Below are 24,449 nucleotides of genomic sequence, written 5' to 3'. Positions count from 1 at the left end.
TCCCCAATGCAACCCAACTTTTGGCCCATCTGTTTTGGGCCCTAGCATGTTCATTGTTCATTGCTGACAGTCAAATTTAAACAAGGAAGTTCATATTCATAAAAATGTCATCATTCCACACTTATGCTTATGCTTGCCAGGGCTGATGAGAGCTGTAATCCAAGAAGACCTGTGGAAGTGCACACTTAGAGGTGTAGAAGCAACTCAAGAGAGGCTTGATATTTGAGTTTTCCTTTCTCCAAACAATTATAAGGATCGGCCTACTCTAAAAGGCCATGATGTCTACTCCACTTGCTAGAAAGTTCCCTACTTCACTGTGTTCCTTATGTCCACCTCCCTAAAGCCTACAAAAAGAGGCACATCATCACCAGCACCATTACCTTCATCATTTTTTATCCTGACCACTTATACCAAGGTAGTTAACACTCTGCTCACCTTGTCCGTTTTCACCTTGGTTATCCACCATCTGCTGGTAATTTTCATTGTAGTTCCCAACTTGGTTCTCCTGGTTCGAGTTGACACTCATATCCTCACCATCCATGGAAGACCAGGCCATGAGGGTGGCTTCTGAGATAGCAAACTGTTCCATCACCCCTGTATGACAGACAAACACAACAGAACAAAAGGGAAAGGATAACCAGAATTATTCTACATCTCTTCCATCAGGTGTTAATACTTATAAATAATCCTTGCTGCTTCACCTCTTCCTCTTTCTTGGATGTCTCACTGCCCAACCAACGAAAGTCCCTAAGGAACTGGAAATACAGTCCTGGCTAGTATGGTCCAGTTTTCTGTAGTACTGCCCCAAACATCAGGTAGGCTCCAGAACTTGATATTTTAGGAGATGACAAGCCTAACCCAGAGTAGCTACTATAACCTGCTCTCATAGTTGGGGGAAAAAAAGAGAGAATATTTTCATTTTAAGTATTGAAAACATGAGGGCAGAAATTAAACACTTTATCACCTGATCCAGGTTGCCATTGCACATAATTAAGAAACATGGGTTGGAGAACTGAAAATAGTAGCACTATGTGGCCTGTACTGAGACACTATTATGTTGAGTCTTTCCACATTTCCAGCAGTGGAGGCCAAAAACTGGAATCTACAGTTATATATCTGGGTGATTTGCAAAGCCTCGGGCTCAAAAGTGTCTAACAGCAACAATTTAAAAACAGCCCCCCCCCCCCAAAAAAAAAAGTACATTGTATATAGCAGAAAAAGTGCATAGTGGAAAAAATGCTTTGGAAGGAAGTCAGAAGTGGATTTTTATATGAAATGATTTCTGAACATCATTCCGGTTCTGAACACAAATTTCTGGGTTCAGTAGGTGCTCAGAAGTACTCATACCTAAGCTTCTGTCTTGAAAATCAGAATCACAAGAAGCCCCTTAGCCCCCTCAAGCCATCTATGCAGTTCAGGGGGAAGATGCATTCAAAAAGATCTAGATGCCTCTAATAAAGTAGCCTTTTAAAAAAGGATCCAGCTGACTCAGCTAACCACAGTCCTGGCTCTCTTTCCTCAATCCCTTCCCTCCTTCTCTACCTCCATCAAGAAACATATCCTGATAGATCATGAAAAAGTGGTAGCGTACCTGCAAGGAATCGAGCCTCCTTTTCCCCATCACTAAGGTCAGAGTAAGCATCGGCATCCTTCCGTACAGTTTCGTGAGTATGGATCTGTTGCTGGCTGGCGCCTTGTCCCCAACCCTGCCACTCAATCATGTGTGCGACACGACCCTGGCCCATGGCAGTGGGCTTGGTGACATGATCCTTCATGCTGCGAGATATCCCTAAGGCGCCAGACATTGAGAAAACAACAAGGGGCTATTATACAGCTCCAGAGCCATTTACCACACCATCCAAAGGACAGATCTATTTTCACTCTCATCTCCCCACCTTCCTTGCATGAAGGAAACAGGTCAGGGTCAAGAAACAACTGGGATACAGTCTCAAAACTCCACTCAGTTACCACCTTTTCATCTGTGGACAGTGCAACCATTCATCATAATAGAGGAGCGAAATGAACTGGACATCAAGGGACTAATTGCAGCCATAATATGCAGACATCCCTCCATACCCACAGATTTTTTATCCAAGGATTCATGCATCCACAGATTGAAAATATTTTAAAAATATATACATTCCAAAAAGCAAACCTTGATAATGCCATTTTATATATGGGTCACCATCTTACAGTGCCATTGCATGTAACAGGACTTGCGCATCCATGGATTTTGATATCCACTGGGGATCCTGGGACCAAACTCCAGTGGATACCAATGGCCCAGTGTAATCACAATTAAATATTTTTTTTAAAAAAAAATTAATTAAATAAATAAACCAGGACAAATGTAGGATAAAATTTTCAAATGGAGGACACATTTTTTTTTAAAATAGAGGCCACGTAAAAATTTTTGCTGATTTTTAAAAAATGTTAATATAAATGCATGTTTCGGAGGCTTCTATAGACAATTGCCCCCCTTGCCCGCCACTTGTTCCCCTTGCCTGCCGCTTGCCCCCCCTTGCCTGCCTCCTCCTGATAGGCCAAAGGCTCCGGCGGCAATCGGCGGCAGGACCAGGCGGGGCCGCAGGTTGCCTACCCCTGCACTAAAGAGTGCTTCCGGACTGATGCAAAATGCACTTTGCTCTGGATTTTTGGGCAAGCCATGAGACAGGGGCAGGAGTGTGTGTGCAGGCAGGATGATAAAACTTACAAATCTTTAGGTTGGCATAAGAACAACTTGAAAATATGCCACTAAACATAATGGCCATTGTTGTTAACTGCCCTCGTATCACCCACAACTCATGACACAACCCACAACCCTGTGGATGAGACACCTCCAAGATCCCTTATCATCCACTTCTCTCCTTAGTTCCTGGAAGTCCATGTCTATGTCCCCCTGATTGAGTCTATCCATCTGGCATGCAGTCTTCCTCTCTTGCTGCTATCCTCCACTACTAGCATTATCATCTCTTCTAGTGATTCATGCCTTTTCATGATGTGGCCAAAGTACAACAGCCTCAGTTTCATCATCTTGGCTTCAGAGAGAGTTCAGGCTTGATCTGTTCATCTGTTTGGCTCTCCACAGTATCCTCAACACTCTTCTCCAGCACCAGATCTCTAATGCATTTATTTTCTTCCTCTTCACCTTCTTCACTGTCCAGCTCTCACATCCATACATGGTGATGCGGAATACAACAGTTTGTACAATTCTATCTTTAGTGCTTAATTTTATATCTTTATACTTTAGGATCTTACCTAATTCTTTCATCACTCCTAGTCTTCTTCTGATTTCTTGACTACAGTCTTCATTCTGATCAATGTTTGATCCAAGATATGAGAACTCTTTAACTATTTAGATTTCCTCATTGTCTGCATTGAATTTATATAAATACTCGGTGGTCATTATTTTTGTTTTCTTTATGTTCAGCAGTAAGCCTTCCTTGGCATTTTCTTCTTTTACTTTCCTTATTTATTGTAAAGTTACATAACACAGTAACTATATGTATTTTTGTACAAAAGTTACTTAGATATCTCTTTGAATAGCCCATTTGTACTCAGCTACCTCTCTCCATTCTTCATCTTCTCTAAGTTTATTGAGACACAGCATTCTACTAACCTTCACAAACCTATGGACAAACATAATCTGAAATACTTTTTCTATTATCCAGAACTTGGAAAAGTGACTTTTTTGGAATACAACTCACAGAGAAAATGAAACTGCCAATGGCCTGCTGTTTCGGGGATTCTGTGGCCCTGTCTGCATGGGCCAAATAAACTGCCCCCACCTTGCCACCCTCTTGGTGGTGAGTCTGGACAATGCATGGCCCAGACTCTGAATCTGGTGTGAACAGACAGGACAAGGTCCAGCTCATTTGACACCAAACCCAGGGTATTCCTCTCTTAACATGCATTTGAAACATTCCCTGTTTGCTCTGGAACTTCCTGGAAGATCCAAACCCTTTATCCTGATGCTGGGTGGCTTTTTCAAAAGCATCCCTCTGTGCCACCCAGAGCATCCACCACCATTGCTGCAGGTTGCTCATTCTGAGGTTAGAACCTGGCACGCAGCCATGTGATCATGGCTAGGTGCCATGCTCTGACCCCAAAGTGTTGTGTCATGCTGTAACAGTGGATGTGCTGGGTAGCACAGTAGCAGGATGCCCGGGACACCCAGTGTTGGAATGGAGAGCTTAAGATAATGGGAAGTTTGGGCTAGCTCTGGTGCCAGGATACTCTGGGCTGTCCCTAGAGCATCCAGGACAGTGCAGACAAGACTCAGGTGTGTCATCAAAAACTGTATTTTTTCCCCAGAGCAACTTGTTGTTATAGATAAAGCTGAGATTCTAGACAAATTACTTAGTTACATAACTACCTTAGTTACACAGTCATATAGTGTCTTCCAGCTCACCCCCTTTCCCCAATTCTGATTTACCAGGCAGCAGCCACTCAGAGTGATGGGTCTCTGTTCTCCTGTTCATCAGGGTGAAGCAGACTGGCATTTGCACCACCCATCTCAAATGAGCAATCTTTGGTGTGGCAGTCAAAGAAGGATCCATGTCACAATTCCTTCTCGCATCAGAGATCACTTCTAGCACAAGTCGACAGGAGAATAGGGCTCCGTTGCTCACAGCAGCTGCTGCCTGGTAAATCAGGACTGAGGGACGTCTTACATTCTTTACATATTCCCTATTGTTACAGTTTTAAATCACTAAGTTTTTCCCCCCCTGAGATGTAAAAAGTACATTTTACACATTATGACAGATCTATTTGTTTCATCATGAAAATTGTTCATAGGATATTATTCCAAACAAAGAAACATGGTGAAACAGTTGATTTATTTATTTATTTATTTATTTAGGTATTTATATCCCACCCTTCAGCCCTAATGGCTCTCAGGGCGGCTTACAATATTATTTTTAATCAGACAGTTCCCTGCCCTCAGGCTTACAAATTCTGTGACAGAAGAGCATTTGAGAGAACTGGTTACTGAAGTCTGGTATTGGAAGTACTGGGGGATAAAACCAACATTAGTAAAAAGTGAGAAGGTGTGAGATTCAAAGGTTTGTGATCCTCACCGGAGAAAGATGACTTCGCAAGAGCTCCAATCCCATATGCATTCGAGTTTCGCTTCAGTTTAGGAAGGATGGAGGTTGTATCTTCCATGGACAGCTGAAAAGGCAGAATATATAAAAAAGAACAAGTATGAGGTGGAGAAAAGGAGATATTCCATCTCAACTTTTAAGAACACAAAGGATTATGAAGAAGTAAATGGAAGGAAAGGAACAAACAAAGATTTAAAATTACTAACAAGCAGATGGTGAGACTGTTGTGCTTCCTCAGATAAGAATTGCCCATGTGACAGAATTATTTCAGCACATTGTCATCATTTGTATTTTCTACAGCAAGTAACCAAATATCTTGGTTCAAAACTGATCTGTGCTGAGCTATACTGAAAGACTCCTGTTCCTTTTGCCAGAAATTTGTTAAAATATTGTATATGGGGAAGAGGGAATAAAGGCAAAATGGATCTCTCTATATATTAAGAACAATAACAAAAATAAGAGGAAACAGCAAAAACAAAAAAAGAATGATTACTGCCTGGATAAAGATAGGATTGACAAGGAACAAGGTCAGCAAGGAAAATTTAAAGGTGAAGCTAGGTGTGTGTCCAGACCTATCTATCTATCTATCTATCTATCTATCTATCTATCTATCATCTATCTATCCACTCATTTTGCCTAAATTGGCTTAGAAGGGCAGAATTATAAATTACACAAAATGGTGAAAACTGATCACTGTCCTGTCTTCTCTCTTGCACAAGAGCTTAGAAGTGACCAGTTGCAAATAGTTAAGTTCTTATAATTAATTCTGTCTTTGCAATAATTAAGAGCCTTATCACACAAGAAAACAAAGTGGAAACAGAGCAGGAAGATAGCAGCTTTTTCTATGCCTTACCACATGACATCGTAGTGCTTCAGTTTTCTTCCCATGGGAGGCAGTTGTAAAAGCGTGTCTTATGTCAAACAGATTTTTCAACTAGAAAAATGACACGCTTTTACAACCATCACCTTTGGGGAGAGAATTGAAACCCTACGATGTCATGCAGTAAGGCAGGGAGAAATCTGCTACTTTCTGGTTCTGTTTTTGCATTGTTTTCTCATGGGATAAGGCTGTAAGGAAAAAATATGTCTTATTTCTTCTGTAATATAATGAGGGGAAACCTCTTGTCTTTTTGGGTATAACTGTATGTTTTACTTTTATAGTTTCAGGGGCTGCAAGGCTTCAGTATTTAGATGTGTCTTACATCACAAACCAGCAGCTTGTAGTATACAGATTTTTAATGTAACTAAAAGTAAGCAATTACTTTTGAGAAATGTGAAAATAAATAGTTATTTTTTAATATAACTGCAACATAACTGAATGTTTGGGTTGTGTTTTTTTTAAACAGTGACTTACCAAATTCTGTGTCTTTCCATAATTCGTCACAAGTTACTCCATGCCCTGATGCTATTATACTGTTTGTTTCCTTACCTTTTCTTCACAGCATTGGTTTCTACTTGAAGGTACAAAGTGAGCATAATGTGATATAGCGGTCTGAATGTTAGACTAAGGCTGGGAAGACCAGGGTCCAATTCTCCATTCAACCATGGAAACCCACTGGGTGACCTTAAGCAAGTCATACTCTCTCAGAATCAGAGGAAGGCAGTGGCAATTCTCCCCTGAATAACTCTTTCCAAGAAAACCCTACAACAGAGTCACCTTAAGTTGAAATCAATGTATGGCATATGACATAGATAACACTGTCGGGCAAGACATAAGTTAAACAATATATTACAAAGGATAAGAGGAAATGTATGAGAAGAGGCTACTGTTTTAAATGACACCTTTGTGTACTTAAAGTATATGTTTATCCACATTCTCCTATGATTTCCGTGCATTCATGTAGGGTTTGTGTCTATAATGTAATGCTTTTGAGTATCCAAACACTTGTCACAGGGATTAGGATTGCCTTGAGATGTCTCCATGGGAATGTGAAATGGCTGCTATTATTCAAGTTTTTTTAAAAACAAAAGAAAACAAAAAGAAACTCTATCCTCACCCTGGATAGCTTAAGACATTTGTGCTATGTTTATGATGAATCAGTAGAAATGCACAAAAAGATTTCTTTATTCTTTTCCGAACGAGAAAAAGGACTTGCTAAAGCAGAAAGAAGTCTGTGATGATAGGTGAGATGACAAAGACCTAGTGTCCTAGTGGAAGCAACCATAAAAAGTCTCATGGAACTACAAAAGCTAATACATTTGGAATGGCATAAGCATTTGAGGAATCTGTAGTTTTTGTTGCAACATACTAAACACTGTGGGAAGGTCGGAGTATCTTTAAGACAGTAGTGCCTTTTTGTGGAAAAGAGGGAGCAATATATGAATCATCGGTGAGCTGCATGGTGATAGGATAGGACATGTATAAGAGTGGGCTTCAGGACTTACCTCACTCCACAGCTTGATTGGTGTTTGAATCTCCCAGTCTGGATGATTCATCTCCCTGTGGCCCAGTTTAACCCAATTGAACTGTTGATCTCAAGTGGGTCCAGTGCTGATGGAATTGGGGTCTGTATTCAGCAGTTGGCAAGAGCAGTCCCCAGCTATGCTTAGAGCATAAAGTAGGGGAGGAAATCATTCATCCCCTCCAGAGGTAGTTGAACTTCAGTCACCAGGATCCCTCAACAATCAATGCCTGTGCTGGCTAAGGATTATGGGGTTTGCAGTCCAAAAGCATCTAGAGCTGTCAGGTTTGAGTGCTGGATTACGTCTGGAGACTAGGGTTTGATTTCTGGTTCAGCCATGAAACTCACTTAGGCAAGTCACATGCTCTTAGCCTTAAGAGAAGGCAATGGCAAACTTCCTCTGAACAAATCTTGCCAAGAAACCCCCGTGATAGATTCATCTTAGTGTTGCCATGAGTCTGAAATGACTTAAAGGTACACGACAACAACAAAGCATCTGAAGGCTGCATGGCCCCCATACTTTGCCTAAGGTTTCTGCTCCTGCTAAATAAGTCAAGCAGCCCAAAGGTAATTTCAACAGGAATTTATGATTCCCATATAAATATGTTTTTCAGTATTTTTAGATGAAGGCATGGTTCTTCTTCATTTACAAGTCCATCCAAAATGTTTCTAGATATGATAGCTTTTAAAAGTGGGATTCGAGAGACAAATTTCTTCAGCAGTTAATAGCTAGGATAGCTTAGAATGGAATTTCTCAGTGGATAAATGTTTGGAATAAACAGCATAAACCATGGCCAACATTAATGATCAATATCAAATCTGTGTGTTTGTGTCTGTATCTTCAGATGGCCTTTGGAACTCCATAGATTTCATAGGGTTTTCTTAGGCAAGGAATCCTCAGAGGTGGTTTTGCCAGTTTTTCCTCTCTGAAATATAGCCTAAAGCACCTGATATTTGCTGGCAGTCTCCCATCCAAGTACTAACCAGGGATGACTCTGCTTAGCTTTCAAGATCAGATAGGATCTGATGTTTTAATGTATTTAGGCTACTGAAATAGAGGGGGGGAGTATGAGAGTGAAAACATTTGTGCTCCATTTGGATAATTCTGTAAGCCATCTGATTATTATTATTATTATTATTCTCATATCCATGTGTTATCCTTTCACCGTGTTAAATTTTGCCCTGGATACTTCTTGGAGGACATAATCATAAGCTTTTGCATTTCAGTTAAAGCTGGCCTGCAAACCTAAATTCACATCAAAATGACTGAGGGCCAAACAATGTCACGTTAATCATGTTTTTAAAAAGCATGCTTAGTGATACAGTTTCTATTTTGAAGAGAAAGTTGCACTACAGTCCTGGTTTGGGTTGGCTGACCCACCACTTCCTGAGTGAAAATCCCCACACACCATTGACTGCTTATTACAAATAGCATGTGTGTGTGTGTGTGTGTGTGTGTGTGTCTGTGTTGAGAGGGGAGTAGCCATGCAGGATAATTTTTTCCCAACTGAGAAATGGCCGATGGTGCCCTCCCCATCTGTATGCTGAGTAGAAGGACTTCAGACCATGGAGACAAATCCAGCCCTCCTGATGATCCACTCCAGCGATCTGATTTCCCCGCAGCCCCTTCCCATGACTTCCATATGTGATGGGTTCCCAGCTTCTGCTAACACACTTTTCCTGTTCTGATATATCTCTCATAAGACCTGTCTGCATGGGCCAGGATACTCTGGGGGCAGGGACGTAGCTAGGATTTTAGGAAGGGGGGGGGGGGTCCAGACTAAGTACCACCATTATAATGGGGCTTGAGTGCGGCGGCGCAGCAGCACACACCATTCATTTTTCTAATGGAAGGGGGGTCTGGACCCCAAGAACCCCCCCCCCCGGCTACGTCCCTGCTGGGGGCAGCCTAGAGTATCACACCACTGCAGCTCTTCTGGCCTGCCCCCATTAACTGGCCCTCCATTCCTACACTGTGATGGTCTGCGGTGGTTTGGTGTGATGTCTGAACTAACAATCAAGGGTTACAGCCACTGCCATACCCCTACCCATCCAGCCCTTCTGAGACAGAAAAGAATTTGTGAAACCAAGTACTGAGAAGATCAAAATATTACAATTTAGATCCCAGGGTCTGGTGTTTACCCAGAGATTTTCCGGTTCATTGTCTTGGTTATTGGTTTTTAATGAATGTTTTTATGGATGTTATTGCTTTTATTGTCTCATCCTTTTATCATTTCAACTGCTTACCAAATCAGTTTTCATTCTGAACCACTTTGGCATTTTTTTAAAAAATGAACAGCATTATATAAAAGTTTGGGACAAAAATTAAAAACAAGATGGAAAAATAAAAAAGAGAAAACTCATTAACTCCAAGCCTTGGACTGACTATTCCATATTTAGAGCTAAGCCATGAGTTGAGTTCTACGCTAATGCAAACCATTTGTTGGCACAATGTCTGTACTGAAATTGGCAGATGAGTAACCAGTTTCAAATACATTTAAAAATAAGTGAATTAAATATGATACCTTTTAACCTGGGAGAATAATGATGCAATATGAAAAACTTGCTATCTAAAATGTATGACGCAATCATGTACTATTTCTGGAACCATCACAACCAAGAAAGATTGCCAGATTCTGCTTGGAAATTACAGTACTGCTTTGCTATGGAAATGTCCTGACATGCCAAATTGCTGCATTCTTGAACCCATGAAGGCACCTTTAAAACATTTAGGCTGCAAATCTATGTACACTTTCCTGGAGGAAGCCCCATGGAATAGAGATGCACTGTTAGCAAGATAAATATTCATCCACCCACCTGCTTAAACAGTACGTGCAGATCTTGGAAGCAGAGAAAACAGGCAAAGGGTGGGCTTTCTGCTTCTTTTTCCTTTTCTCCTAATAGTGCAAGTAGTGCAAAGCAGGGGAGAGGGACAAGGAATGTGCGCACCTCATGGGGGCACTGCGTGAAGACATGTCTGGCCATTCATATGCCTGCAGGAGAGCCATCTGGACAGTTTGTGTTTAATCAAGGAAAACTACATCTCACCCTTCACGATGTTCAGAAGACATGCAGGTAATCATTATGCCCACTCCAAGGTATAAACCAAATTGTGCCAGTAGCACTATGGGGCTCTGCTATTTGCTTCAACATCTATTGGTAGCAAGTATTCCACATAGTCAGACAAACAGAGCCTTGCACAAGAACCCCTTAGGGGATGACGGTTGTACTTACATTAATGCCATCCCAGGAGAAATCTGTCCGTGTTTGCTATGGAGAAAGAAGACAGAAAGTCAGTGATACATAGGAGCTCTCCTTCTGTGGCATGCACCTCTCTCTTCACTAGCTAACCCAAGTGGATACTATATTTAATCAAATAAATGCAAGATCAGTTCAAGTGTGAAGGGCATGGACATTTGGGAAAGAAAACCCTGGTCTAATTTGCTCCCAATGGTCACAGCTGTATGTGTGCAGTTACTATCTATTACATAAAGTACAGGACAGCAGAGATACAAAGAGAAAGAGGGAGGGAAGGAGAAATGTAGACATACAGAGAGGATAGAAGTATGTATATAAAAAAATTCACTGAAAGGAGTCCGACTGCGCTCAAACCCCTTCGGTCTTTTGTGGTTGAACATCAGATCTCTTACACTAGCAGGTGTGCATTCAAAGAGGATGCATTTATGAGATCAAATGCTTATTCACAAAACCATGGATGGATAAGAGCATACAGAATTATGGAATAACACAGAGCTTTCTGAGGGCTAGAAGCCATCTTCTCCCCTGCTGCCACTCCACGTCTCTTCTGTCTTCTTATGCCCCTTCTTGCTCTCATAGTTTTGCTGGTTCTAAATTCTCTTTCTGGACCCTAGCCCCTTTCTTTACCTTACTCACCACCCTTTTTATATTGTGACATCTTCCTTACACAGTGCCTTGCCTGCCAGTTCTGCTTCATCTTAAAGACAACTATCTGTCAAATAAATGCCTTCTCCCTGGTAACTGGGGGCCAGGATGACTGCATATCCTAACTACAAAGGAGGATAAGGCACTGCAAAATGGAGGACATTCAAGAAAAATGTAGGGCTTTGCAAAATAAAAGCTAAAAACACTCATATAAATTCCTGCTTCCTAGTCATGCTCAATGTAGGATATGTCCTGGAAAAGGAGGACATCTGATCACACAGCTGGGGGCTAACTGAACTGCTTCTCATTCCTCCCCATCCTGGCTAGGTCTTTCAGTTCCACTTTTGTTTCCCTTATGGTCCTTTCCTTGTGTCTATGCTTTCAATTGAAATGTTGCAGCCCAGGATTGTTTCAAACAGTAGCATGAGAAATCATGACTGAAGAAGCTGTCACAAGCTGCATGAGAATGGAAATGAACATTTCAGGATTTGAAAGCCACAATGACACATCTGAATGAACATCCCATTTATCCAAATGCGGGCCCTGATTAAGCAAACCTATCATATAACCAGTGCTAAGAAGTCAGTGGAGCTTCGAAAGCTTGCAATGTACATCATTGGCTGGCCAATAAAGGCATCATTGTTTTGCAGATTTTGGATGTTATTGTATGTCTTAGTTGTTATGTTTGTGGGTTATTTGGTCTCTCTGTTTAGTCTAACTGATCTAGATGGAAGAACTTTTGTTTTATGTGCAAAAGGTTGCAAGTTTTCAGCCCCTTGCCATTTCCATGTTAGAAGAATCTCTGGTAGCTCAATGCTGCAGAAAACCTCTACCCGAGACTTTGCCAACAACACTCAGACAATCACTTAAATCACACAACTTAGGCAGAAGTTAAATAACAAGGAACAGCTTATTCACATATTTCTTTTCACAGCAAGCACTGCTTTCTGTCAGCACTGCACTTTAGTTGCATCCACACTGCAGAAATAACCCAGTTTGACACCACTTGAACTGCCATGGCTCAGTGCTATGGAATTCTGGGAATGGTAGGATTGTAGCATGGGAAATTGTGAGTAAACAAGATGTCATAAACTGCATGAGAATGGAAATGGATATTTCAGATTTGAAAGCACATTGGCACATCTGAGTGAACATCCCATTGATCCAAACGCAGGCCTTGATTATGCAAATCTATCTCTTAACCAGTGCTAAGAAGACAGTGGAACTTCGAAAGCTTGCAGCATGCATTTTGTGCATGAAGGTTGTGGCTGGATGCCACAACAAACTGCCATTTCCAGAATTTCTTTTTTCCCCCCTGCCATTTCCAGAATTTCATAGCACTGACTCATGGCAGTTCATGTAGTGTCAAACTGGACTGTTTCTGCAGTGTGAAAGCAACCAAAGCAACCGCTTTTAACCCTTTCTGAACTCTGTTTGACTTGCCTTTCTCCTTCCAGATACTTCTCACTTCCAGATCCCATTTCAGACTCCAACCACAACCTGTTAGCATCTTTCATTCATCCTTTCACCATCCCATTCTGAGGGCTGTAACAGGTTGCACCATGCTGTCCATCACAAGGCACTAGCTGCCAAACTAGCAAATACATCTGTATAATGAGGAGAGGTGGCATCATTTTTGCCGCTGAGGCCACCTGAGCTGATGAATGTTGGATCTGGGCCACATGCATGGGTTTGGTTATGCATACCGGTACTCACTCTTACCCCATATTGAGGAATGCAGGGTCAAAGAGGTTTAAACCTCCCCTCCCTGTGCACTGGCATCTCCATCCTGTCTCTGCCAACCAGCCAACTGGCATTTAGTACAGTTTTTTCCCTGCATCAACAAACTGGAAGGATGAACCATTATGGAGGAAATTGCACAGGAATGACTTTTTCTGTGTTATGCTTTCTCCACATAACAATAACAACCAATTATTTTTTGCCTACCTCTTCGTATGGATTGAGACAGGGAACAACAACAATTAACAGACACACTACATCAATTAATACACATCAGCTAAAACACACATCAGTTTAAAAGGATAACTAAGATATACAGACATGTTAAAACAATTCACATTTAAAATTCATCATTTAAAATTTACAATGTAAGAATTGTCTGGATAAGCCTGCCAGAAGGGACTGGTGTCCAATACTGTTTTAAATTCAGACAGTGTATTTAGGCATCTAATCTCTTCCAGCAGGTCATTCTACATTCTGGGGGTGCCTGAAGAAAAAGTCCTCTTGCTGACATTTGCTAACCTAGTTCTGGCTGACTGGAGTAAATGACCAACAAAGTGTAACTTAAATTATACTCCATTCAGCCCATCAAACTACTGAACAGCAGCATGTGAATGGGATAGTAAAATAGGAAGTAATAGAGAAGGAAAGTACTAAAGAAAAGGTAGTTTTACATCAATGTTATGCAAACTTGGAGCAACAGGCGGAATAGCTAAATCGCTTGATACTAAAGGCTGGGAAGTCAGGTTTAGAAATCAGAATAAGAAAAGGGTAAGAGCATTATTTTTAATCCAAGGGGGGAAGTTTGGTAAATTTGAGAAAAAGAAAGGAATGTGGAATGGAAATTAAGTCAAGGAAGGAACGACTAAATGTCAAGAAGTTAAGGTGGAATAATTTGAAAGTTTGGGTAAATGTTAGAGGGGCTAACAAAAGTGAGAGGATAGGATGACTGGAAGGTTGAAAGGAAGACATCTAAATAGGGAAAGAATGAGGAGGAAAGGAAAGGGAAACAATAAAGAAGAAAGGATAAGGAAAGAGAATATTGTGAAAGGTAATGAATGGGAGCAAGCAAAGTGAATAAAAGCATGCGAAATGAACAAAGTAAATTTGAGAAAATATGTAACATTAAACAAGAAGATAAAGATGAGTGGTATAAGATGTTATACAATGAACAGGAGATAACATGTTGAAATATGAGTGTGTGTGTGTAACATGTAATTTATTGTATTTGTGTGGTTTATTCAATAAAATGATTATAATCCTAAAGAAAAAACAATACTGAACAACAGGAAAAAGTTTGGCAATGGCAAATCGTTTATTCAGCCATGGTTAAGAATTAACTACCTGGTAATCAAATGCTGGAACTCAATGGTGACTTTATTGTAAGTCTATCTTCCCTAGATGGTTACATCGATGCAAGAAGACAATTGTGAGAATGGAAATGGTCTTAGTATTGCCAACTCCCATCTAAACCACTGGAAAAATGGTTTAGATTGGGATTTGACCGAAGTATTTCATGGAAACTTACTTCTGTAACTACTTTCACTTCCAGTTGTGGAACTACTTTTTGAACAAGGTATGAACAAGGCTGGAATCTAAAATAAAGGTTCCAGAGTGTACTTTTTGAACAAGGTTTATTTAAGATTGCAGCCTTGTTGAAACTTTATTCAAAAAGTAGTTCCACAACTTGAAGTGGAAGTAGTTCCAGAAGTACAACGTTTCCATGAAATACAAAACGAAAGAAAGAAGGAAGGAAGGAAGGAAGGAAGGAAGGAAGGAAGGAAGGTGTTTGAAAATTATAGCCTAATGAGCTTCCAGAAGTACATTTTTATTTTTATTTCATCTTTATTTAGGCAAGCATTTGGTGGATGAATTTTACTTGTGTTGTGTCATATGCTGCAAATGCTTTTTATGGTTTTTACTGGTTTTAATTATATGCTTTTAATTAATGTTTTAATATTAATAATGTTTAATTATTTTTTTAACTTTTGTAATCAATATTTTTACTTCCAACTTTTTAAATTATTGTAACCTGCCTTGAATCCCATTGTGGGAGAAAGGTGAGATATAAATCTTTGAAATAAATAAATAAGATCCCAGCCAATCTTAGGAGCTAAGCAGGATCAGCCCTGGTTAATACTTGGATGGGAGACACACACCCCAACTTAAACAAACACCAGGTACTGTAGGGTATATTTCAGAGTAAGGAACTGTCAAAACCACCTCTGAGAACTCCTTCCCTAAGAAAATCCTATGAAACTTGTAAACTAAATAAATACATGGCTTTGAACGTTGTTCAAAACCTTGTAATTCTGGAAGCTTGTTATGCAGTAATTTTCAAATACTTTCCTTCCTTCCTTCCTTCCTTCCTTCCTTCCTTCCTTCCTTCTTTTTTCTTTTTCCATAGTAGGTTGTTGTTATCCACTGGAGTTTGGTTCCAGGACCTCTTGTGGATACCAATATCCATGGATGCTCAATTGCCATTAAATACAGTGGCATAGTAAAATGGTGACCCATATATAAAATGGCCAAATCAAGGTTTGCAATTTGGAATTTATACTTTAAAAAAATATATATTTTCAAACCATGGATGCTTGAATCCATGCATAAAAAATTCATGGATTAAGGAGGGCTGACTGTATTTTAGCTTCCAGGTATCTGCTGGCATCTAAAATAAATGTTCCAGAAAATTCTTACCGGGTCCAAAATAAAAACAAACCACTGTTGACAATTTAGGAGTCAAGATCCCTAAAATTCTTACTGGATCAAAAATAAAAACAAACAACTGTTGACAATTTAGGACTCAAGATCCGAAACACAAACAAGACCCTACATAAGGATCCAGACTTCTCTTCCTTTTTTGTCAGGAAGGCATCGCTATGCTTGATGGCTGACATGCTTTCTTGGAACATGGAAGAGATGCTCACCTCAGTGGAGGGCCGGTGGATGCTGCTGCCATGGAGCGAGCTGGTGCTGTCCATGTTGATCTGGTCCACATCTTTCAGCCCTTTCCAGTCCACTGCAATCACTTCGTTTCCTGGAGCCAGACACACGAACAAAAGGTAGTCAGAGAGTTCTTGCTGCCCTCACCACAGATTTCATATCCTTTGCACTGGCAGTGCACTGTGTGAAAACAGGAACCATGGATTCAATGGGGATCTCTAGGTCCACTCTGCATAAATAATCCAGGTCAGCCCCATTTTAACTGCGTTGGAAGTTTTTAAACAGAGGTGGGATGGCCATCTGTCAGGGGAGCTTTGATTGTGTCTTCTTGCATAGCAAAATGGGGTTGGTTTGGATGGCCCTTGGGGTATCTTCCAAATCTATGATTCTATTATTCTATGCCATGACTCCACACTATGGAATTCTGGGATTTATAGTTTGTTGTGGCACTGAGCCATGGAGAGGGTTAAATAGTTCTCAAAACTACAAATCCCAACATTCCATAATACAGGAGCAATGGCAGTTAAAGCAGTGCCAAACTGCATTATTTCTGCAATATAGATGCAGGCAAAGGGAAGGAAAAAGTGCTGGCCAAGTTTGGGTACAGTTTGTTAGAAAGTGTATGCTGAAATAAATGGGTTAGCCTTAAAGATACCACAAAACCAAAGCTACTAGATCCCATCTGATCTTGGAAGCTAAGCAGGGTCAGTCCTGGTTAGTACTTGGATGGGAGATCCCCAACAAACACCAGGTGCTATAGGGTATATCTCAGAGGAAGGAACTGGCAAAGCCACCTCTGAGAACTCCTTCCCTAAAAAAACCCTAAGAAACTCTTAAGTTGCCCTAAGTCAACTGGCGACATGAAGGCACACACAGACACACAAACTAAAACAGCAACCTGTTTGAAAGTTTATTAAATGTTACTTATTTTAAAACATTGACTGTTCAGTGATTCCAGAAAACAAACAAGACTTGCCATTCTATTTCTTCCCACAACATAAGCTCACCTCCCACTTTCCTCCATCACAGATGCCCCTGAATAGAAATTGAAACATGGATATATCATCTGCTTTTCTCCCTGCTTCTCATGTATTCTTAAGGCAAGCTGTCCATCTATTTATTTTATACTTACTTAATGTGTTTGTTTATTGCCTCTCAGCTCATTAGAGCTTCCAAGGCAATGAATGCACAATGGATTAAAAGGAAAATTAAAGCACTCTTTGACAATGGGTCGACATATATGTTGATGATAACTTTGACACTGCCTTGGATTTTTTTCCAAATTCAAAATCAGTTTTAAAAGATCTGTGAAACAAACCTGAAGATGATGGGAGATGGCTTTGTGCCATTTCAGCAAGCAGGACTGTACATAGCAAGCTTCAATTATAAATTGGCATTATTTGTTTTTCTTCTGAACATGATCCTAGACAGAGAGCTATGTCTGTATATATAACCTGTTAAGTTTCCTTTCATTTTTTTAAATCTATGTACAAATAGTATACATTTGCACACCTCCATCTGTACACATCCATAGGAGAACCAGCTCGGTGTAATGGTTTGAGAGTGATAATTAATTAATTTTATATCTTTCCTATGTAGGACTAGGACACTGAGAGACTAGAGCGCAAATCCCTGCTCAGCTGTGGAAATCCACTGAATGACCCTGGATAAGTCACACATTCTCAGCCTCAGAAGATGGCAATAGCAATCCCACTCTGAATAAATCTTGCTGAGAAAATGCCATAATAGGTTCACCTTAGGTTCATCACACATTGGAAACAACCTGAAGGCACACAACAACAACGCATCCCTAATGCCAAGGGTTCAAATCGCAAGTGTTGTGTTTTTATGAATCTGTGGACAGACAGCAGTTTCAATCAGCACAGATGAGGTACTTAATCACACAGATGACCAATCTGTGTTTGAAAGCACAGGAGAATGCAACACCATAAAAGCAAGAAATGTAAATACACCATGGAAAATAAATCCACAGGCACTACCTGTATAATTCATGAACCCGAAGACATTCCAGAGGCAGTCAGAGAAACAAGCTCAAAAATAAATCAGCCGTATGGTGAGTCACACACTTTCAGCTCCAGAAAACCCCGTGATAGGGTTGCCATAAGTCACAAATAACTTGAAGGCACCCAACAAAAATGGAAAAGTTAAACAATAGTAATAAGATAAAATAAAATAAAAATGATGACAAGACTACAGAATGGGTAGATTCAATTGTCATTATAGTGAATAAATATCAGACACGAATATGAGCTCAGGAGGTATGATAGAAACAATCTCAAGATAACCTTTTGTATTGCATAATGCAGAAGAAAACACAAGGATATTTTAGCAGGAAAAAGAACTTCAGAGGCAACAGTCAAAGGTGTGTTTTAATTAATTTAACAGACTACATAAATTACTCAGGCTACGTAAATGTGGCACACTTTTTGACATTTTTAAATACTGAACTGTATTTAAAATCAGCCAGTAAGACTGCCAATAAACCTGAAAAATTAGGCAAACACATGCTGAGATAGAAAAACTCTATAGCCCTCAATGGAAAATAGGGCCAAAAAATTTATGTCGAGTCCAGCAGGATACCAAGTTCAAAAATCCAGACTTCAGTAGTTAAAACTCAGAAAACCTCTAAGAAACTACAGATCCAGTCCATTGATTTTCATTGTCAGAACTAACTGACAAACGTTAACATTGTCTAATTAAAGTGCACACAATTTCAAATTCCTGGCGGGTTTAATTCTTATTCATTATAATTAAAAAACACATTTCCCCATCTTGTTTCCATACTGTCCCTTCTGTGATATTACAGCCAGATTATTTTCACAGATACAACCTTGAACGGGCTAGAATCATGCTTGCCTCCCTCCAGTTGTTATCTCAGCACCTGTGTCTGAGATCACCATGTCTCAGCAATAGCCTTTTCTACTGTATAACCCAGTGATGGTGAACCTATGGCACATGTGCCAGAGGTGCTACTCAGAGCCCTCTCTGTGGGCACACATGCTGGCGCCCTAGCACAGAGTTTGCAATAAATAAGTGGGGTCTGGGTTGCAGTTTGGGCACTCGGTCTGTAAAAGGTTAACCATCACTGGTATAACCCATCACACTAACTTCCCAACATTTTGTGGCAGGCAAGGTACATCTGGAACTCCTGATGGCCTGTTACAGACAGGCCAAAATAAAGCTGCTTCGAGTCACTTTGGAGGTATGGTATTTCAATGATGCATGCATCCTAAGAGTCCAAAAGCCACACCAAAGCTGCACTCCAGTCCTTAGAACTGGAGTGTGGCTTTCGTACAGCTTTTGGACTCTTAGAACGCATGCATCATTGAAATACCATATCTCCAAAGTGACTCGAAGCAGCTTTATTTTGGCCTGTCTGTAACAGGCCGATATCTTCTCATCTGGGGCAAGTCATTTCAATGCCAATATAAGAATAGACTCTGAAGGGTCTAGAGGTCAATTTTCCATCCCTGGGGCATAAACACAACTGCATTTTATTCTTTTAATGAGTAATGTGTTTTAATACAGTATCGGTTTAATTTTTTTTAATGTTCACTTTTGTATGTTTTTAATTCTATTTTTTTTACAATTGCAAGCCACACTGAGTTCAAACTTTGAGGGGAAAAAGGGAGGAGGAGGAGGAGGTCTCCATCCATGCATCTGTCTGTCAATCTTCTTTTTAAAATCAAATCCAGGAGTGATCAGACAGCCCCCCACCCCCTCCAAAATTCCAGTTTGGAGGGGGTGGGGGGCCTCTATACCTGCTGCTCCTGGAGGCTTCCAACGATGTTAATATCACCTTCTCACCCGTCCCTATATTTTTGATGATGGGCATGGAGATCAGGGAATCAGGGGGCTCTGGACCACAAAATCGGCTTTAGGACTGTCTGTTGTCCATGTCATATAATATATGGCATGACATGTATTACAGAGACCTGGTTGGATGAGGATGTGGGCAGGGATAACTTCTCTTAGCTTTGCTCACCAGGACCCTCTGTGCAGCAGCATGCCAGATCCAGGAGGGCATGGAGGTGGAGTTGCAGGGATCTTTCAGGATGATATCTTCCCCAGACAGGAGCTCTATCCCTCAGTCTGCAAGGTTGTTTATTTAAAGCTGAAGGGCTGGGACAGATTAGGCATTCTGTTGGTGTACTGTCTAGCCTACTGCTCAACAGTTTCCCTTCTTGAGCTATCTATGGTGGTCTCGGGGATGGTGCTGGATCTACACGATTTGTAATTGGGGGGGGGGTCTTCAACATCCATGGTAAGAGTGGCTCAGAATATCATGACCATCATGACAACCAAGGGTCTCTCCCAAGTGATTTCTGGCCCAATTCATGCTGCTGGGCACATTCTAGACCAGCGGTTCCCAAGCTCTGGTTCCCCAGATGTTTTGGACTTCAGGTCCCCGAATTCCGTACTGTTGGTCAAGCTATGTCATACTTCTGGGAGTTGAAGTTCAAAGAACTGGAGGACCAAAGTTTGGGAATCAGTGCTCTAGACCTTGTTTTCTGTAAGGGGGGTATGATCTGGGAACAGAGGAGATTTCAACAGTTACACTGTCATGGACAGATCACTTTTTGGTCAGGTAAAACCTGCTAGGACTCTGAGCCTCTTAAAAGTCTTATGGATCCAGATGGATTCCTGATGGCTCCTGGGGAGTTTCCTGCTGCCTTGACAGGTGATCATTTTGGAGCCCTGATTGATCTCCAGAACAGGGAAATGATCACAGCAGTGGACATATTTCATAAGGGTCCTCTCACACAGAGTGGTAATAAACCAGACCCCTGGTTTTCTAATGAGCTGGCAGCAACGCAACGATACAGACACTACTATTCTGACAAAGAACTTGGAGTGGATCTCACCAAAACAGGCTAAAATTTGGTAAACATTATGAGAAATGTAAGGCATCGGTGGCATGGGAGAGGTAGAAGACATTTCACATTATTTACTCTATTGCCAGGTTTATCAAAACCCCAGGAAAAGATTCTTGTGACAGATTTTGGCTTCCTAACAAGGTGAAAACTCTTACAGGAAACTATTCTGGCTACTGTCAGACTGTGATCCATATGTCACACATAAAACAGCCTTATTCACTAAGGCTGCTAAAAGTATTCATGCTACTTCTTTGAAAGATATTGCTATAGACTGTTCAGGAGATTCATTAATCTGACTTTTTCTATGCCTGTATAGTGCACCCTTTGTTTATGTGGGGGATCTATTCCAGACTCCCCCGCGTAAAACAAAAAACGCCTATGCTTGAGCCCCATTAAATGAATGGGGCTCGTGCACGTGGTGGCGCGGCAGCACACACCCACGTATAATGTGGGCGCACTGTACATGTAGATATTCTTTTACTGGATTTGTAATGGATTTTGTTGTTGCTGTTGTTAGGCGCCTTCAGGTTGTTTCTGACTTATGGCAAGACTAACGTCATGGGTTTTCTTGGCAAGATTTGTTCAGAGGAGGTTTGCCATTGCTTTCCCCTGAGGCTGAGAGTCTGTGACTTGTCCAAGGTCATCCCTGGCCATCAGAAGGAAAATCTAATTGCTGAACTCTGACCTCACCACAGTCACGACTTATTGTTTATTGTATTGTTTTTAAGTATGTTTTATTTCTTACATTGTTTAATTGTATTTTAAAGGGAGGGATTGAGGGTTTTGGATTGTATATTTTTTAATCTTTGTGAGTCCCGCCCCGATTGCATTTTTTAGAGAGGTGGGATATAAATATTTTTATTATTATTATTATTATTATTATTATTATTATTATTATCCAGTGAGTTTCATGGCTGACTGGGGAGTCAAACCCTGGTCTCCAGAATTGGAGTCCAACACTCAGACCACTACACTATGCTGGCTCTCTAAAGAATTTTAGTCAAATACAATAAATGACTGATTGACTGACTGACTGAAAAACCTACCATTCTAAGACTTTTGATTTGAATCAATGATACTTATAGGTGGAAGAGAAAGGGATTCCAGGAGTAGCCTTGAAAAAGTTGTTTGAAGTAAAGAAAACAAATTATCTATCAACATCTGATCGCGAGAAGATAAAAGAGCAAGAGAAACCAAACAGATGAGGAGCAGGATTTTTCTGAGTGATTTGAGGCATGCTTTTTTCCTGAAGATGTTTCCAGTCTTCCATCATCGTTTATAGTCCATGCTGCCACACCTATAAGTGATGGCAGATGTTAAGTTTTGAGGCACATCCGACCATCTTATGAGAAGGCTTTACTAACTGCAGAATGGTCCTTTGGTTGCCTTGAGTACAAAACTCTTCTCGAGACAGGGTGCCTGAGTTACCAATATTGTCACATCACCATAACATATGCTGATGATGTCCTTTTAGTAAAACAAGTTGAAGAGCAGACTGTGTTGGTGGCATCTTTGATGCAACAATCTTCTTCTGGAACAGAGCCCATCTGACATCTCCAACATTAGTACAGTTGGGCATAAACTGTTTGCAAACAAAATGTTCTAATGCAGCAGCATCTAATGATGTTGCATCCAGTTTAATGTCAATAAAAACCTTTCAAATGTGTTCATATGAATGCTGGAAAGCCTTTGTCCAAGAACATTGCCTTTACCACCAAAAATCACCAGTGGCAACACAGTGGGTGAAGGCATAAAAACCAGGCTGTGCATTTGCTTTATTTGGTCCTAAAACATCATAAAGAACTGATTAGTGGAGTCTGTCTTTTTCTCTGAGCAGTCCTAACAATGCACATTTACAGAGATTGCCAACATACCACAGCATCTGCATCAGGCAAGCATAAGCCTCACATTGTGAAATTGCATCAGCTTCATTGAGTATCATTCAGACTCAGCTGTGTTAGTCCAGAATATCAGCAAAGGGTCTATCAGCACCTTTGAAACTGACTGTGAAAAAGAAATCATAGCATAAGCTTCCATAGACTTGGTCTACTCATGCATTTGAGGAAGCAGACCAAGTCTATGAAAACTTATGCTACACCTTCTTTTACACAGTGAGTCTCAAATGTGCTACAAGATCCCTGTTCACTGAATATCATTTTAGTATCAGCTTCTTTCTGTGATCTCCATAGCTGGATAGTTAACAAACAATAAGTCTTAGTGTTGTTCCACATGCTACAAACAACATGTTGTTGTTTGCCAAATCCGTCAACTCTTTTTTTCTGTGCATACTTCTGTGCATGATTCTATGATTTTATGATTCTACTGACAGCATTACTTTGAGTCCTTCCTGATTCTTGTATTATCTGTGCTACACAGTCTGCCAAGTATTTTGTAAGAGTGACACTTTAGTAACTTACACACACTACACTTGATCTTAGCCAAAACAAACAAAACAAGCTTCATTTATATACTGCTTCATACTGCCTAAGCAGTGTCTAAGCGGTTTACAACTGTAAGCTAATTTGCCCTCAACAGTCTGGCTACTCGTTTTAGTGACCTCGGAAGGATGCAAGCCTGAGTCGAGCTTGAGCCCTTTTGCTGGTCTTGAACTCGCAACCTTATGGTTTTGAGTGAGTGGCTGCAGTACAGGCATTTAACCACTGCGCCACCAGACTGAGAAGTGATAGTAACTAAAGTTACTAAAAGTGTTACTAAGCATTAGAGTTATTAAGAGTAGTCTTACTAAGAGTAAAAGTGTTACTAAGGCCTGTTACAGACTGCCAAAATAAAGCTGCTTTGGGTCTCTTTGGAGGTATGCTGTTTAAATGATGCATGCATCCTAAGAATCCGAAAGCTGCACCAAAGCTGCACTCCAATGCTTAGGAACAGAGTGTGGATCTGGCGCGACCTCCGGACTCTTAGGACCCAGGCATCATTTAAATAGTGTACCTCCAAAGAGACCCGAAGCAGCTTTATTTTGGCAGTCTGTAAGTGTTACAGAGTGTTACTCAGAGTAATCACAGTACTGCACCTTTCAAAACCAAATGCACATTTCACAAAACCAAATGTACATTAGGTCAGTCATCAGTCAAGGAAATTGTTGGCAAATATTCACACGTATGAAGTGAGGTTTAATGAGGATTGCAGGAATGCCATGTCACTGGAGATGATGGCAAACCGTTTTGTAGCAATTACTTCTGACTGTCTCCAGATCACTCATTGCTGTCTAACTTGATCCAGGTTTACTTTATGGATATGACCTCAATAACAACTTCTGCTGTCATTCACGGGTTGCAGCATAGTAATGAGTCTACTCTGATGTTAAAAATGGGGAAAATAGAACATGGGGACTAAGATTTTCAATAAAACAATGAGATTTTCAATGACACTTTCTCTTAATTTCTGTATCTGTAACAACTCTGGTGGGTCTGGGGGGTATTTTTTCCTTAGAAAGCAAC

At 40.6% G+C, this 24,449-nt stretch overlaps 1 protein-coding gene across 3 annotated transcripts in view; it reads right to left on the bottom strand.

Moving 5' to 3' along the window:
• Positions 1–24,449, bottom strand: part of FAM131B (family with sequence similarity 131 member B) — a 76,218-nt gene that overhangs the window by 15,213 nt on the left and 36,556 nt on the right. For 2 of the 3 annotated variants that reach the window (XR_016274103.1, XM_089488893.1), the window contains exons 2-6: positions 16,078–16,187; positions 10,742–10,777; positions 5,080–5,172; positions 1,592–1,799; positions 436–594 (exon numbers count right to left, since the gene is read on the bottom strand). Coding sequence is in view for 2 of the 3 variants with exons in the window: in XM_089488893.1 (XP_089345019.1) it covers positions 436–594; positions 1,592–1,799; positions 5,080–5,172; positions 10,742–10,777; positions 16,078–16,187 (606 nt within the window). In the remaining variant the exon portion in view is untranslated. Of the gene's footprint in view, positions 1–435; positions 595–1,591; positions 1,800–5,078; positions 5,173–10,741; positions 10,778–16,077; positions 16,188–24,449 lie in introns of all 3 variants that reach the window. The other variant, XM_089488894.1, reaches the window with a different exon arrangement.

This window comes from Sceloporus occidentalis, unplaced genomic scaffold (genome assembly GCF_023333645.1).
Source record: "Sceloporus occidentalis isolate IW3139 unplaced genomic scaffold, rSceOcc1.0.p SCAF_1, whole genome shotgun sequence".
Lineage (NCBI taxonomy): Eukaryota > Metazoa > Chordata > Lepidosauria > Squamata > Phrynosomatidae > Sceloporus > Sceloporus occidentalis.
Note: the sequence above shows the minus strand (reverse complement) of the source record. Positions and strands in the feature narration are given on the sequence as shown.